Source organism: Ammospiza caudacuta, chromosome 14 (genome assembly GCF_027887145.1).
Source record: "Ammospiza caudacuta isolate bAmmCau1 chromosome 14, bAmmCau1.pri, whole genome shotgun sequence".
Taxonomy (NCBI): Eukaryota; Metazoa; Chordata; class Aves; order Passeriformes; family Passerellidae; genus Ammospiza; species Ammospiza caudacuta.
The window spans coordinates 4,799,505-4,815,153 of record NC_080606.1 but is presented as its reverse complement, the minus strand read 5'-3'; the positions used below and the strand labels follow the sequence as shown (position 1 = coordinate 4,815,153).

Below are 15,649 nucleotides of genomic sequence, written 5' to 3'. Positions count from 1 at the left end.
AGATCCACAGCCAGGTGCCTCAGCTGTGTGTCTCTAGAACCACTCCTTGCCTTCCTGTTTGCAGATAAAGAAGCTGTCCCGGTGGGAGGTGATCGACGTGGTCCGTACCATGTCCACAGAGCAGGCACGCTCAGGGGAGGGCCCCATGAGCAAATTTGCCCGTGGCTCTCGGTTCTCTGTGGCAGAGCATCAGGAGAGATACAAAGAAGAGTGTCAGCGCATCTTCGACTTACAAAATAAGTGCGTTCTTATCTGATGTTCACAGCCTTGGACCCCACCCTGTCCCCACCTCAAAAGTCCAGCTCTCTGCATGTCTGGGGCTCACTGATATGTGGTGGTGTAGGTGTTCATTCAACTTGTTTGGCTCATGCAATACAACACTAAGAAAGAGGCCTTTGGCTGTTAATAGAAACCCTCAGAATAATAGAAACCCTTGTTGTCACAGACCTTTTGGAAAGTTAGAATGTGTTGCAGAGTCACAACATGAGGTGTTCTGCAGTTCCACACATCAGTAGTTCATGACTTTCCCTTTCCCTTTCCCTTTCCCTTTCCTGTTATGAACAATTTGCCATCTCTCTCTTGGGTAGCAGGTACCAATTCTATGTCCTATTCTTAGAACTGCCAAAATTCATGATTACTCCTTGTTCTGGTCTGAGACTTGAGTGATGAGGGGATAAGGTATTGTTAATGAAGAAGAGATCAACTATTTGGAAAAGATTGTCTTGAAACAGTTGCTCTTTTAGCAGGGGTTAAAAGGAGGACTGAGAAGGAAATATGTTATGCCCGTTGTAGTAGTGATTTGTATCATTAATTCTCAAATCTTTGCATCATTTTTACCTTTGTATTTCTGGGAAAGTAACAGACTGAGGTTTTTTTTTTAATTTGGGAGGGCCACATTCACTGACTTTTAGGATGCTTCCTATTTCAGGGTTCTGGAATCCACTGAGATCCTGTCAACAGACACAGATAGCAGTTCAGCTGAAGACAGTGACTTTGAAGAGATGGGAAAGAATATTGAGAATATGTTACAGAACAAGAAAACTAGTTCTCAGCTCTCTCGGGAGAGAGAAGAGCAGGAACGGAAGGAATTGCAAAGGATGCTCCTGGGAGAAGACAATGACAAAGATAGGGGCAAAAAGGACAGGAGAGACAAAAAGGGGCTGTGTAAGTAACTGCAACCACCAGAATTATGCCTGGGAAGGGATGCAGGACTTTATATCAGGCTGCAAAGTGTGCTGATCTGGCCACTCAAGAGTGTGGATTCCTTACAGGGAGAATGTATAAACATGCTTATCTGGGGCTTTTCCCTCTCTGGGGGTTCTTCCTTCTCTTGAGCACTTAGTGGCTGAAAGTGCATGTGAAGTGTATTCTTTGCGTCATATCTTTTGTTTATTTTGAACTATAAACTTACTCTGGTATTTCTTTAGATAGTCACTGCTGCTTCCTGCCGAAGTTTCTTTTTTTTATTTTATTTTGAGTGGGGAGCTGGTTTTTTTCAGTATTTTTCTCAAGATGTCTTCACACATAGTTCCTGCAATCATCTTACGGTTGTGTAGTTGGATCTTCTGTGTACACACAGCTCTGTGTGTGAAGCAGACACAGTCTGCAGGCTGATAGCAGTGTCTGTTACACTGTGTGCTGTGGCAGCATGTTTGGAGGTAAATTGGGCAGCTGCCAGATTTGGATCTCCTGGAGATGTGCTTGTTTTCAGTGCATTCCAACAGAGAACTTGACATGTCCCTGACTGGCTGGTAAAACATTTGGCCTGTGAATGAACTTCATGAAGGTGCCCATGACCATTGTTACTTGTAGAATGTGTGTGAGCAAAGCTGAGCTCTGCATCTGAGTCAATGTTATTGTTGCCACCTATTCTCAAACTGGGAATAAATCACTAATAAATAGTTACCGGAATAATTTATAAGGCAAATGTGGAAGATTTTTGATGATTATTACCTCATGAAAGATATCCAGTGTTACTTTGTACAAAACCTTTCAACCTGAATTATGAATGGTGCTGGAAAGATTCTGTGCTTACTTGACACACTGGTTGGAGCACTCCTTGGAAAACTGGATAATTCTTGACCCTCAATAACCATACCTATGATGAAAAGCACCGTAACTAATCCATCTGCAGGGCCAGATGCAATTGCATTGCAGGTTGTACCTGTGGCTCCTTGTTGACTGTAGCTGTTCTTTCTGGCTTTGTAATCTATGTGGATAATTAGGTATCTTTGTTTCAGCTGGATTTCATGTCATCATAAGAGAACATGAACAAGCAAGGAAAGACTGCTATTAGGTTTTCCTGAGTGGGTGTCTTGGAAGCTTTTAAGCCAAAACTATCTGCTGTATTTAAACAATGGTATTTCTACAATGTGGAAAAATATTAGAAGCAAATAAAGCATTTTCTTGTGCCAACAGCTTCAGCAGCCTCAGCAAACTCTCATAAGGATGATGACACTGCCTCTGTGACCAGCCTGAATTCCTCTGCCACGGGCCGGCGCCTGAAGATCTACCGCACGTTCAGGGACGAGGAGGGCAAGGAGTACGTGCGGTGTGAGACGGTGCGGAAACCCGCGGTCATCGACGCCTACTGCCGCATACGGACCACCAAGGACGAGGAGTTCATGTAAGGCCTTCCTGCTCTCCTTCTCCTGTCTCTTAACTTTGCCTGCAGGCTTATTTTATTCCATTGACAGCATGAAGAAATGTAGAATTGAATGTAGAAGCCCGGCGCAGTAATTGTGGAGAGAAAGAGGTTTAATGGCTGTCCCTTTGGAGAGTGTCACAAACTTTGAGCTGACAGAAGAGTACCTGGCAAATCATGAGCTAGGCTGGAAAATTTCTGTGGTTTTTCCCCCCACCCAGACGGAAGTTTGCTCTGTTTGATGAGCAGCACCGTGAGGAGATGCGAAAGGAGCGGCGCAGGATCCAGGAGCAGCTACGGAGGCTAAAGCGGAACCAAGAGAAGGAGAAACTCAAAGGCCCTCCAGAAAAGAAGCCCAAGAAAATGAAAGAGCGTCCAGACTTGAAAGTAAGCATTCCATACAGGTTCTGGCTACTGGAGAAATTTTGTGTTCTAGTGATGTACTAAAGATCTCACTGGGGGATTTTAATGATGCCTTGCCTCAAAACTGGAAGCCCATTTGTAAATTCTGATCCATCACCTTCTATTTTTGCAGCTAAAATGTGGAGCATGTGGTGCAATTGGGCACATGAGGACTAATAAGTTCTGCCCTCTTTACTACCAAACAAATGCCCCACCTTCTAATCCTGTTGCAATGACAGAAGAGCAGGAGGAAGAGCTGGAAAAAACAGTCATTCACAATGACAATGAAGAACTCATCAAAGTTGAAGGAACGAAAATTGTCCTGGGAAAACAACTGATTGAGAGGTAAGGGAAAAAGCAGAGATACTGGTGGGGATAATAAGAATAAACAATGTAGAGCTTAATGCAGAATACTCATATGTGTATTAATCACATAAAGTGACAGGGATTTACATAAACTGTTAGTACAGAATTTCCATTAAGCATTAGTTATTATGGGGGATGGAACCAAAACCAATACTGGGGGACAAATGATCTTGATTTACATGAGGGCTGGAGGAAGTATTGTGCTTTTTTGTTTGTGCCTAGTGCTGATGAGGTCCGCAGGAAATCCCTGGTCCTGAAGTTTCCCAAGCAGCAGCTTCCTCCGAAGAAGAAGCGTCGCGTAGGGACAACGGTGCACTGTGATTATCTCAACGTGAGTGAAGAGTTGCTGAGCTGATTGCAGCACCTCCATTTCTGTTTGTACCAGCTGGCCAGGCCCTAACTGCTCCTGTGCAACCTCCTCGTGCCTGCCCAGAAAATTAATAAGCTAAATTGTCTAGGATTTCTGTGAGTAAATGTTTTGCATCTTGGGACTGCCTTCATTTTTCTGCCTCTGATTTTTCAGCGTCCCCATAAATCCATCCACCGGCGGAGAACAGATCCCATGGTGACACTCTCATCCATCTTGGAGGGCATCATCAATGACATCAGGGATCTTCCCAATGTAAGTTTGAGCTAGGACACATAAATCCTGCATCTCAAGCAATATGGTTGAAGTAGGGTATGTGTTGTAGACACCAGAATTTGGCTGGTTTTGTAGGTACATGTTAAAAGCTCATATGTGATATTTTTAAAATTTTTTTTCAACAAAACCAGCATAAGATGAATGAAATGTAGCAGTGTGTAATGCTTTTGTATATGTGGTACTGGAGAAGATCTGTCCTTCACTCTTTTCTGACCAGACTTTGCCAGAAACTTGCAAAATAAAAAGATTAAATGGAATATTTGAGTTGAAATGAGAATTTAAAAGTTCAGTTTCTCAACTTCTGTGCTGCAATTGAAAATACCACAAATTCTCAGTGAGATTTTCCTTCTTATAGTGATATTAGAAAATATTGCATGTAAGAAAGTGTTTGCCATCATGGGGTTGATGGCAAACACTGTTTTTTATTGTGTTTTCCCTGGTGCAGGAAACGGTTTGTGTAAAGGTTTTATACATTAGTGCCTGTTTAACTGTGGAGGTTAAACTGAGATTAACTGTGCTAATAACCATTTGTTTCTTTTCCTCCTCAGACATACCCCTTCCACACTCCTGTAAATCCAAAAGTTGTCAAAGATTATTACAAGATCATTACTCGGCCCATGGATTTACAAACCCTGCGTGAAAACGTCCGTAAGAGGCAGTACCCATCTCGGGAGGAGTTCAGGGAGCACCTGGAGCTCATTGTGAAGAACAGTGCCACTTACAATGGTAAAAACACAGGGAAATCCTGTGGATGAGCTGTGGAACTTTTAGAGTCAACAAAAGCAACATAAAAGCAGAGCAAATTCTCTTCCAGATGGCAATAGTGAACGTATATTTTTCCAGATATACCTGAAAGATTATATTAATGTTAGTAAACTAATTAATTAATAAGAAAGAAGTGAATGTAGCATGTAGCAACAACTAAATGCTGACTGTGATGTGGTAATTGAAGTTCAGTTATGGGTTTGTGTCTTGGAATGACTCAATGACTGAAGACTTCTGCATGTTTCAAGTCCTGCCTACCTCCTTCATAGCGAAGTAAAATATTGTTTTCAGTAGATTACATTATTATGCTTTATTGAATGAATCTTTCAATGCAAATAGGAATAGTTCACACCCATTAAAGGCAGTGCCTTGGAGCATGCAGCTTTGAGTTAGATTACATTATTATGCTTTATTGAATGAATCTTTCAATGCTAATAGGAATAGTTCACACCCTTTGAAGGCAGTGCCTTGGAGCATGCAGCTTTGAGTAGAGTTTGCTGTCATGATTTTATATATTTTATTCTCGGTTGCAATAAACTTTTTCCCTATTTGGGAAGGTCAGGAAACTAGTTTTAAAAATGAAAGAAAGCTAGTTTAAAATAAAAGCATATATTCTGTGGTAGAGCATGTATCTGCTGGGGAAAAGTGCTGATTCATTGGCTTTATTCTGACTGCTGATAGAAATGTCTTTGTCCAAAATATACTAATTTGACAGAAAAACCTCCCAGCTGCACTGAGTCTGTCTAGACTGTGCAGCATTGAGGGTGACACTAACAGCACTGAGTTTGTGTCTTTGCTGCTTCCTTTATTATTTTGACAGTTAAATCCCTGATTTATCCTAATAAGTAAGATCCATTTTTTTTTTGTGTGTGTTTGCAGGGCCAAAGCACTCACTGACACAGATATCCCAGTCCATGCTCGACCTGTGTGATGAAAAGCTAAAAGAGGCAAGTTCTGTCAATGTGCTATGGTCAGAATGGAGGGGGAGGGATGATCAGGGGTGGTTGAAGACTTTGAGAATAGATGTGCATAGACAAAACATAGGGGTTTAGGGAGAGTAGTAGAAAATTAAGGGAGTTCTTCCTCCTACCCCAGAAGGTATTTGAATTTTTACCATTTTAAACAGTTCCCATGGGAGCCTTTCTGAAAAAATGCTTGTTTCTTATTCTAGTTACCTTATCTATTATATCTTGACTATTACCCCCTGTTAGTTTCAAGTGTTTTCATAAAAAAGTGCATGGGAGTCTCTGTGGGACAGAGTATCATGATAGTTCAGTTATTAGTTTAGGGTCAGCCACTGATTTTCCCTACTTCTTTTGCAGAAGGAAGATAAGCTGGCTCGATTAGAAAAAGCAATTAATCCTCTCCTGGATGATGATGATCAAGTGGCCTTTTCCTTCATTTTGGATAACATTGTGACTCAAAAGATGATGGCAGTTCCAGATGTATGTATCTTGAGTGACTGTGTGTGATGTGCAAAACATGCTGATCTGGTTGTGGAGAAAACAGTGCTATTAAATAGAACAGTCTTCTGTAAAATTATCAATTTGTATTATATGTTCCTACTGTCAAATAGAATCAGCAGGCCTAGTTAAAAATCCAGCTGGTAGATCTTTTCTCTGTGTCCCTCCTGAACCTAAATGATTGAATTCAAGAGGTCTTGTTATAAACACCTTAAATACATTTGGAGTGTTAATCAATTCTGCAGACTTGTTTTATGACATTTGTATCTCAAACTGTAGAAAATTCTACACAGAAGCTTTCTAAACCTGTCTGTTTCCTTTTTTTTTTTTTTTCTTCTTTTTTCAGTCTTGGCCATTCCACCATCCAGTTAACAAGAAGTTTGTTCCTGACTACTACAAGGTGATTGCCAATCCGATGGATCTGGAGACCATCCGCAAGGTGAGCAGCTTGGGCTGAGCAGTCTCTTGAGAGGTGTTTGGACTTGATCACTCACTGGGTGACAATTCTCTTCCAGAATATCTCCAAACACAAATACCAGAACAGGGAGACTTTCCTGGATGATGTTAACCTCATCCTTGCCAACAGCATTAAGTACAATGGTAGGTGGTGGAAATGAGGCTTCAGCTGCCTTTTGTACTTACATTAATTCATCTGGGCACCTGTACTGCCAAAGTGTTTTGAAGCCTGAGGCTGTGATTGATAAACCTGATGATTTTTTTCCTTTCTTGAGAAAATAAATGCTTAAACAGTGCTGTTTTTCCTGTCACATGGAGCTTTATTACCATCTGGTGCAGAATGGGGCAGTTACACTGGGGAGGATGTTCTGCTTGCTCAGTGCACGTCTCTGATCCAGTGATTTGTTTCTGGGAATTTCCTTGAGACAGACAGGGTACAACCTTCCTGTTGTACCTCTAAATCCTCTAAATCACACTTTTAATTCTGGAACAAACTGGTTGTGCTATTTTAGCTGAATGTGAGCTCTGCTTACTCAGAAAAAGTTAGGATTTAGGGGTCTGTGTAACCAAAACCTGTCTTGCTGTCTTGGCAGCTGGAATTGAAAAAACCTCAGAATGTATAAAGAGATTTGTTTCTTGCTACAGGGTCAGACAGCCAGTACACAAAAACAGCCCAGGAGATTGTAAACATCTGTTACCAGACTTTAGCTGAGGTATGTGGACAACTTTAGTGGAATATTTGCAATTTGAATTTTCTGCTCTGCAACCTTAGCAAGCTTTTTTGTTCTTAGTATGATGAGCACCTGACTCAACTTGAGAGAGACATCTCTACTGCTAAGGAAGCAGCACTGGAGGAGGCAGATCTGGAGAGTCTTGATCCTATGACCCCTGGTCCCTACACTCCACAGGCAAGTGACCAAGAAAGGCTTTCACTTCCTTTTAGTTTCAGTCTCCTGGGTGTTTGATCCCAATTTTCCTCTTTGTTTCATGTTCTCCATCTGTCTGCAGTTTGTTGTTTAGTAGTGTATGTTGTTGGATGGTGTGCTAACACATACTGCTTTTTAAGAATAAATATTAGAAGCAGTTCTGATGCTTCAGAGAGTGAGGTACCTAAGACAAAGAGAGACATTTCCCAGGGAAGTTGTAAAACTGGTCTACAATGAGCTGTGTACAGTCAGGTACAGCTGAGTGTGGGTTGGAAGGTCAAGGACTGTGCAAGTGTAACATTTAGAAACCCTCAGAAGTCAAGCAGTGGACAGGTAAGGAGAACATGAGAACAAAAGATGGATGTAGTGGATTCCAGGGAGCTGTTTGGTGGTGGCATTGTTGGAAAGGCTCATTGCTGTGGGTAAAGGAACTCTCTAATAAGGTCAGCAAACTCCAACTGTACCCTCATTGCTGGGATTCTCTGCATCTCTTGTTGCAGTTGTAGTGGAAAATAACATTTTTTAACCTTTATCATTATATTATGGAAGACAATTGTGTGTGTCAGGTATTTTCTATGTGTTACAGAGCAAGTTCATGCTGGGTTTCTTTTCAGTGTTTATAGTTTGGCAAAGATTTATAAGCTACTTAAGCTTTTTAAAAAATAATTCTTATTTTGGGTTGCTTGATGTTTTTAAAAACATCAGTTAAAAACTTCCACCAGGAATGACAACTTAATTCATAAAAACTAAAATTAACTTTGGAATTTGCCTAGGAAAGCAGGGGGATGTCATCCTAGTGTCTGAGATGTGCCTTTTGTTTATTTGAAAAAGTTCATAGGCCTTGGGAAAGATCTCTGTTTTGATAATTGAATGATAAAATGCAAATGTTGGGGTATAGGAAGACAAATCAAAACTTTATTTGCAGTTGTTCAGCCCAGTTGTAGGCCAATAATTTCTCAGTTCTTTGCAAGTCTGATGTAATTACATCTGGAAAGTTGCATTTAATTTTAGCAAAGTCAGAGCAGAAAAGAAGAGCCTGAAGTTCAGGAACAATTTAAGATCTTATAAAGATTATTTTTAAGCTAAAAAATGAGTTTAAAAATTGTTTAGGCAAGAACTATACAAAGACTGTATGGCTGAGCCAGGGTAGCAGGACACAGGAGGGTTTGGGGCAATATTTAACGCCCTCCCGTCCATCTCTCCCCACAAAAATACCCAAAATGTAGCATTTTAGGAAGGTAGAAAGTATTTGCTAGAAATCATGATCAAATTCAACTGGTTGGGAATGCTGAGACTGAGTATCATGGGAAAAGACTTTCCTGACAATAGGAAGTGTTGGGCTGCAGGAGAGTCTTTAGGGATGAGATATTGAAATGATTTGTTGACATATTTCAAGAATTAAATGGCATCAGTGGTGACCCCAATGCATCAGAGAGTAAAGGACAAAAATGCCATTTTCTCACCTGATGATTTCCTTCCCAAGAGCAATGTTACTTGGTCTGTTTTATTCCAAGCTGGTGATCAGAAGAGAGGAAAGGAGGCCTGGGCAGGGAACTGTCCTTGCTAAGGGGAAAGAGCTCTCTGAGCTTCTGCCTTGAACTTGTCACCTGAAGGCCACCCTTTCCCTCTGCTTCTGGGCAGAAATCCCACTTCCCACACTCCCAAACTTGCCACAGATGGCAGGTCTGGGGGAATTGCTTAGCTTTAGTTCCCTTTTTTAAATGCAGTTGTGACAGGCAACATTTATCTCCCCATATGGGTCTTCAGAGGTTGGCCTCCAGGATATAAAAAGGAAATACAGTTGAGAGCTGTCTGTGCTACATGTCAGTTTAAATCTTAGGAAGCCTGTTTTCCCTAATTTAAGAATTATTTTTATTGTTCTTAAGACTTTCAGTATTGTCTCTGAAGTGTGTATTGTAAGGGAACTTTATCAAAATCCTAACATGTAGTTCCTCATTAACTCTTCAGAGGTCAGTCTCCATGCAAACTGCAGATTGGCTTTTGGAACATTTTATCCAAATCCCCTTTTTCTTGCCTGCATCACCTTTAGGAGTTGAGATTTATATAGGATTGATTGGAAGCTGCAGCTTTGCTGTTTCATAGGTGCTAGACTTTTCCCAGTTCTGATTGGAACATTTGGGGCTGCAACAGCATTCCCATTATAAGGAAGTGAATGAAAAGGGCCATGCTGAGTCAGACCAAAGGTTGATGTAATCAAGTCTCCTGTCTGTGGCAGGGAATAGAAGTAGGTGGATGCAAACATGCAGTGATAATTTTTACAGCAAACCCTCTCTGCTGCTGGGAATTGGTTGTTCAGGCACCTTAAACTTGTGTTGGACCTGGACCATTGTATTTATGAGCTGCAGAGAGGTCAATTCTCTGTAAATTTATTGAATCCTTTTGGAGCCCATTTGTGATTTTGGCCTTCGTAGAATAGCACTGTATAGAAGTACTGACTTCTATTTTAAAATCTGTTATTTGGCAAACTTCACAGCTGAGGTTTTGAGCCATTGCATTTACCCCATTTCTTCTTTAAGAATAATTAGCTCATTTTGACTAAACTGTGTGTAATGATATGAACACCATGCCAGAAAGATGCATTTAGTCCTGAAATCCCAGTCTTGCCTCTCAAGATAATGTTCCAGTCTTAGTTCAGTGCCTGAGAATGTTCTGTCTCCTGTTTCCACCTATACTTTAGCCACCAGATTTGTATGATACCAGCACTTCCCTCAGTGTATCCCATGGTGCTTCATTCTATCAAGATGAAAGCAATTTGTCTGCTATGGACACTCCCATCACTACCTCAGGGAAGCGAGGAGCTCAGGTCAGAATCCTCCATTTTCTCATCTGGTTGGGGAGTTGTCTTGCATGAGCAAATTACCAAAAGGAGGCAATGACTTTGTAGGAAACAGGTAACAAAGATCAAGTTTTCCAAGCAGCGAAGGATATCCCTTCCAAAAGTTATGATATTTTCTTAATTTTGACTGCTCTGAGGCAAAAGTAAAAAAAAAAATTAAAGAGCACTGGGAATTGAGACACTGCAAAACAAAGAATAGAGAATCAAAAGCTGCAAAATAATCTGCCTAAGGCCAGGTATTTGTTTACTTCACTGCTTCTGGAAGTAGAAACCTGGTGACTCATGCTACAGAGGGTTAATATGCAATCCCTTGTTAATTCCGAAGAAGGAAATGGTGAAGGATATTCTACACATTCACAAGATCATAATTAGATTATTATGGTTGCATCCAGTGACAATTAGGAGCTTGGAACATATGGTTGCCACTGTAGATACCTTATAGTTGTAAAAGGAAAAGCAGACAGGTTAAAGGCATTAAATAACTAGAAATGAACTTGTTACAGTAACCACAGAATATTTTTCCTTAGCCTTTATTCTGTATTAAACAAAACAATAAATGTTGAAGGAGAGGGAATAGCAGAAGGATGTGCAGTAATAGGAGCATGAAAATAAATTACCAGGAGGATGAAGAAGGTGAGGGGAGCCATAAGACTGAAGGTGGTACCAGAAAGACTGGTGAGAGCTATTCTGAACAATGCAGGCAAACAGAGATTGGTTATGAATAGTTCTGTGTAGTATTGTGGCCATCTGTAGCTTTGTGAATGCCTTCTAGATTTGGAAGTCTTCAAGCTTTCTGTAGTAATTTATAGTCTTTGGGACAGAATCCTGCATGTCCTCTTTATCTTGGACTCATGGGGACTGTGGAAAGAACAGGAAGAGAGGGACAGAAAAAGATTTGGGGGAAATGCTGTATGCTTTTAAAATATATTATGAAAATAAGCATTTTTTTTCACAACTTAGTGCTATTTTCCAGAAATAACTAGTTGAACAAGGAACTCTGGTCTGTGAGGCTGGAGATTCAAGGATGAGCACACCAGGTAGAAGTGTGTGGAGACTGTGCTCTCTCATCTTGCAATAAAGAGAAGAAGAATCCTTGCTCTGAGAGTGATACACAAATATTTTCCTTTCTGTCTTTCCCTTCCTGTGCCTCCACACCCACCTCTGTGGCCCAGGTGTCCCTCACACCCCCAGGTGATGTCCAGCAGTGCCACCCTCAGTGTCACTGCTACTCTGGGTGATGTCCAGCAGTGCCACCCTCAGTGTCACTGCTGCTCTGGGTGATGTCCAGCAGTGCCACCCTCAGTGTCACTGCTGTTCTGGGTGACGTCCAGCAGTGCCACCCTCAGTGTCACTGCTCTTTTGTTCCCATCCAGATGCGCCAGGGGCGAGGCCGGCTGGGCGAGGAAGACTCTGATGTGGATATTGAAGGATTTGATGAGGATGATGATGGCAAGCCTAAGACTCCAGCCCCAGTGAGTATATTTACAGAAATCCCAGCCACAGTGTAGGTACTGACTTTCAGGGCTGTCTGTTGTGCCTGCTGCCCTGAGACAGGCTCTGAAATGCAGTTTGGAAAAGTTAGCACTGGGAAATGAGGGAATGAATGCTTCAGAGTGGACAGAGTGGGAAATCTCTGGTAGAAGTGGCAGCATGCTGCTGGATCTTCAGCATCCCTCTTTGTGTGACCCAGGAGGTTGAAGATGCAGATGGTGACCTTGCTGATGAAGAAGAAGGATCAGCCCAGCAGCCCCAGGCCAGTGTCCTCTATGAAGACTTGCTTATGTCTGATGGAGAGGATGATGATGATGGGAGTGATGAAGAGGGAGATAATCCTTTCTCATGTAAGTGTCCTTTTCTGATTGTTGATGAACCCAGCTGATCTCATGCTTCCATCACAAAAACATGCAGTAGAGAGCAGAGACCAAAGGGGCAACTAGGTGAACACAAATGGGACTGAAACCAAAATAGGAATGGGAATGCTGTAAGTATAGACACACATGAAAGCAGAGTTAAGACAAGCTCTTGTTGATTGTATTTCATAAAGTGAAACTGCAAATAGTTCTGAAAACACTGCAAGTATGATTTGGTATGCAGAGCAACGAATGGGTAGTTAAATGGATATTTAATTTGATATGAAACAGGGTTATGAATGTTAAATGTAAAATGTTAATGTTAAAACAATGTTATCACAAACAGGAAGAGGTGTACAGAGGTTATTCAGACTATTTCTAAGTTTTAATACAAACTTATGCAGAAAAGCATGTAGTATCTAGCAGTGACTTCTGAAAATTATTAGGAGGGAAGAAGGGGGAATTTTCCAGAGTAGACAAGACATAAGGCCTTTTGGGTAATGGTGGTAGTGAGATTGCTTTGGAATAACATCAGAATTGGGCACTCAGTGGGTGGTGTCACCTCCCAGATACCTTTTCTGCTGCGTTGTGGAGACAGGGCTTTGTAAACATTCCTTACAATCAGCACTGCAGCCTTGAACCACAGACACTGGGTATGTGAGTGACAGAACAAACCTGGCAGTTCCTGACCAAACTTTGGTTCATCACACAGCTATCCAGCTGAGTGAGAGTGGCAGTGACTCAGATGTGGAGCCCAATGCAGTGAGACCCAAACAGCCTCATGTTCTTCAAGAGAACACAAGGATGGGCATGGACAATGAAGAAAGCATGATGTCCTATGAAGGAGATGGTGGGGAGACATCTCATGTTATGGAGGACAGCAATATCAGGTAATTACAGCTGGTAAAATCCCTTCTCTTAAAGATTTTTGAAATTTTCATCATAACAACCTGAAGAATATCTCATATTTTTCGTAAAGTTATCTTGTGACTGTTCTTATTGTTGCAACCATAATACCATTTATTCTTACTGACAGAAATTTGGGGTTGCTGTTAGATTTTCACTAATAAAAATATGAGTTAAATTAGAAGAAAAACCCACCCATTTTTTAATTTTAAGTTAGATGATTTCTTGCACATATGTAGTGGTTTTCGATGGCAGGACAAATAAAGTTTTTTATAAGCTATCTCAAACTACAAGATGACTTTGAAGTTAAGAAGTGATTTAGCAGATAAACATTTTTACCCCCTCTAAGAACAAGCATGTCCTCACTTGAAATTCAACTGCTCAGTTGAAGTCCAGAAGTATAGGAATATGCACATCCTGTATTTTGGTAGGTGTTCAATTATTAGAAAATTAAATACAACAATATCAGCTTTATTTTTTTTTTTTGCATTTGAGAGAACAGCAATCTACTCTCCCTTCTCTGGGCATGCTGTAGAGTATAAGTATTTGATTGTCTGTTCTTCTTCTACTTGTGGAATTCAGTTTCTTGGTCCAAATATTGACATTGCCTCATAAGTCACAGGCATCAGAGCTGACAGGTAGCTGGGCTGGCATTCCAGCCCAGGATCTTGACAAGAGTCATCAGGAAGTTCTAGAGAGGATGGGAATGGACTGAAAACACTCCTGCACTTTCTATCTGCACTGAAGGTGACAGAAGCTCTTGGAGCAATCAGTTTTTCCTGCCTGGAGTGTATCAGAGTGGAGTGAAGATAGTGGAATTGTTTCACTGGAGAACTGTTTTTTCTTTAGTTTCTGTTTTTAAAAGCTGGCCAGTAACAGAATTGAAATGCACAGTCCTGGTGTTCACAGGACTTCAAGCCAACTCTTACAGCAGTTAAATACAGAATTGCTGGTATCAGTAGCTCGTTTGAAATTATTTTCTTCTTTCTTCTAGTTATGGCAGCTATGAGGAACCAGACCCAAAGTCCAACACAAGAGACACGAGTTTCAGCAGCATTGGAGGCTATGAGATCTCCGAAGAGGAGGAGGAGGAAGAGCAGCAGCGCTCGGGGCCAAGCGTGTTAAGTCAGGTCCATCTGTCTGAGGATGAGGAGGACAGTGAGGACTTTCACTCCATTGCAGGAGACAGTGACCTGGACTCAGATGAATGAAGTCCCTTCCCCGAGATGATGGTCATTCTGAGCCACTCTTGGCTCCTGAATTTCTCTTGTCCCAATTTCAGTGTAGTGTGGGCTATGTCGATAAGATTTTTTTTTTTTTAGATATTTTAATTGATTATAAAACATGGTATATGAATGAGTAAACGGTGAAAAATAAGCTTTAGACAAGCGTGTCCTGCTGAAGCCTTGGCTTGTTGTAGCCTGTACTGGTTCCAGAATTCAGATACAGGTTTGTATGGTTTGTTCTTCAGTCTTCATTGATGTAAAGTAATTCCTCAGAAATACTGACCTGTTGGATACATGCATGTCTGTCAGGAAAAAAATCTTGCTCAGAATGAAATACTTGCTGTTGATGTACAACTGTAAGGCAATTTTCATTTCATAAAGGGGAGTTTTTTCTCTGGGACCACAAATACAGTGTCTGACCCCTGAGTGGTTCTGGGAACTGCCTAACAACTACCAATACTTCAAAAACAGCTGCCCAACTTTTTCTGTAAGTTGCAACTACCTCCAGAAACCAGACTTTGGTAATGTGAGCCTTTAGGAAGGCTCAGAGTTCAGCGGACACTGCTAATTGTCAGTGCCCTGGGGAAGCTGCTGCAGACCCCGGGGTTCCGTATGGAGTCCTGGCTGAGAGCACTCATGGAAATAAAGCAGGAATGGGAATACAGCCGCCTTTGCTGCTGTTCCTCTGTGCGGGTACACGCTGAGCCTGAGCTCTGCTGTCCCTGTGACTGAGCTGCACTGTCTCGGTGAGCTGTGGTGTCCAGTGAGCTCCGCTGGCCCGGTGACTGAGCTCCGCTGGCCCGTGACTGAGCTCTTCTGTCCCGCTATCTGAGCTCCGGTGTCCGAGCCCCTCAGTCCCGCTATTTGAGCTCTTCTGTCCCGCTATCTGAGCTCCGGTGTCCGAGCCCCTCAGTCCCGCTATTTGAGCTCCTCAGTCCCGCTATCTGAGCTCCGGTGTCCGAGCCCCTCAGTCCCGCTATCTGAGCTCCTCAGTCCCGCTATCTGAGCTCCGGTGTCCGAGCCCCTCAGTCCCGCTATTTGAGCTCTTCTGTCCCGCTATCTGAGCTCCGGTGTCCGAGCCCCTCAGTCCCGCTATCTGAGCTCCGCTGTCCGGGCTCCGCTGTCCAGGTGAGCGGCGGTTCCGC

At 42.0% G+C, this 15,649-nt stretch overlaps 1 protein-coding gene across 2 annotated transcripts in view; it reads left to right on the top strand.

The window, feature by feature from the left end:
• Window positions 1-15,168, top strand: part of TAF1 (TATA-box binding protein associated factor 1) — a 29,658-nt gene extending 14,490 nt beyond the window's left edge. The window contains exons 22-40 of one of the 2 annotated variants that reach the window (XM_058813830.1): window positions 65-240; window positions 929-1,164; window positions 2,419-2,626; window positions 2,866-3,031; window positions 3,180-3,391; window positions 3,635-3,743; window positions 3,936-4,034; window positions 4,604-4,781; window positions 5,700-5,767; window positions 6,143-6,265; window positions 6,630-6,722; window positions 6,799-6,883; window positions 7,385-7,452; window positions 7,531-7,647; window positions 10,364-10,489; window positions 11,896-11,994; window positions 12,213-12,363; window positions 13,085-13,262; window positions 14,273-15,168. In XM_058813830.1, the coding sequence (XP_058669813.1) occupies window positions 65-240; window positions 929-1,164; window positions 2,419-2,626; window positions 2,866-3,031; window positions 3,180-3,391; window positions 3,635-3,743; window positions 3,936-4,034; window positions 4,604-4,781; window positions 5,700-5,767; window positions 6,143-6,265; window positions 6,630-6,722; window positions 6,799-6,883; window positions 7,385-7,452; window positions 7,531-7,647; window positions 10,364-10,489; window positions 11,896-11,994; window positions 12,213-12,363; window positions 13,085-13,262; window positions 14,273-14,489 (2,709 nt within the window). In that variant the 3' untranslated portion in view covers window positions 14,490-15,168. The remainder of the gene's footprint in view (window positions 1-64; window positions 241-928; window positions 1,165-2,418; window positions 2,627-2,865; window positions 3,032-3,179; window positions 3,392-3,634; window positions 3,744-3,935; window positions 4,035-4,603; window positions 4,782-5,699; window positions 5,768-6,142; window positions 6,266-6,629; window positions 6,723-6,798; window positions 6,884-7,384; window positions 7,453-7,530; window positions 7,648-10,363; window positions 10,490-11,895; window positions 11,995-12,212; window positions 12,364-13,084; window positions 13,263-14,272) is intronic. The other variant, XM_058813829.1, reaches the window with a different exon arrangement.
• Window positions 15,169-15,649: the final 481 nt, after the last annotated feature.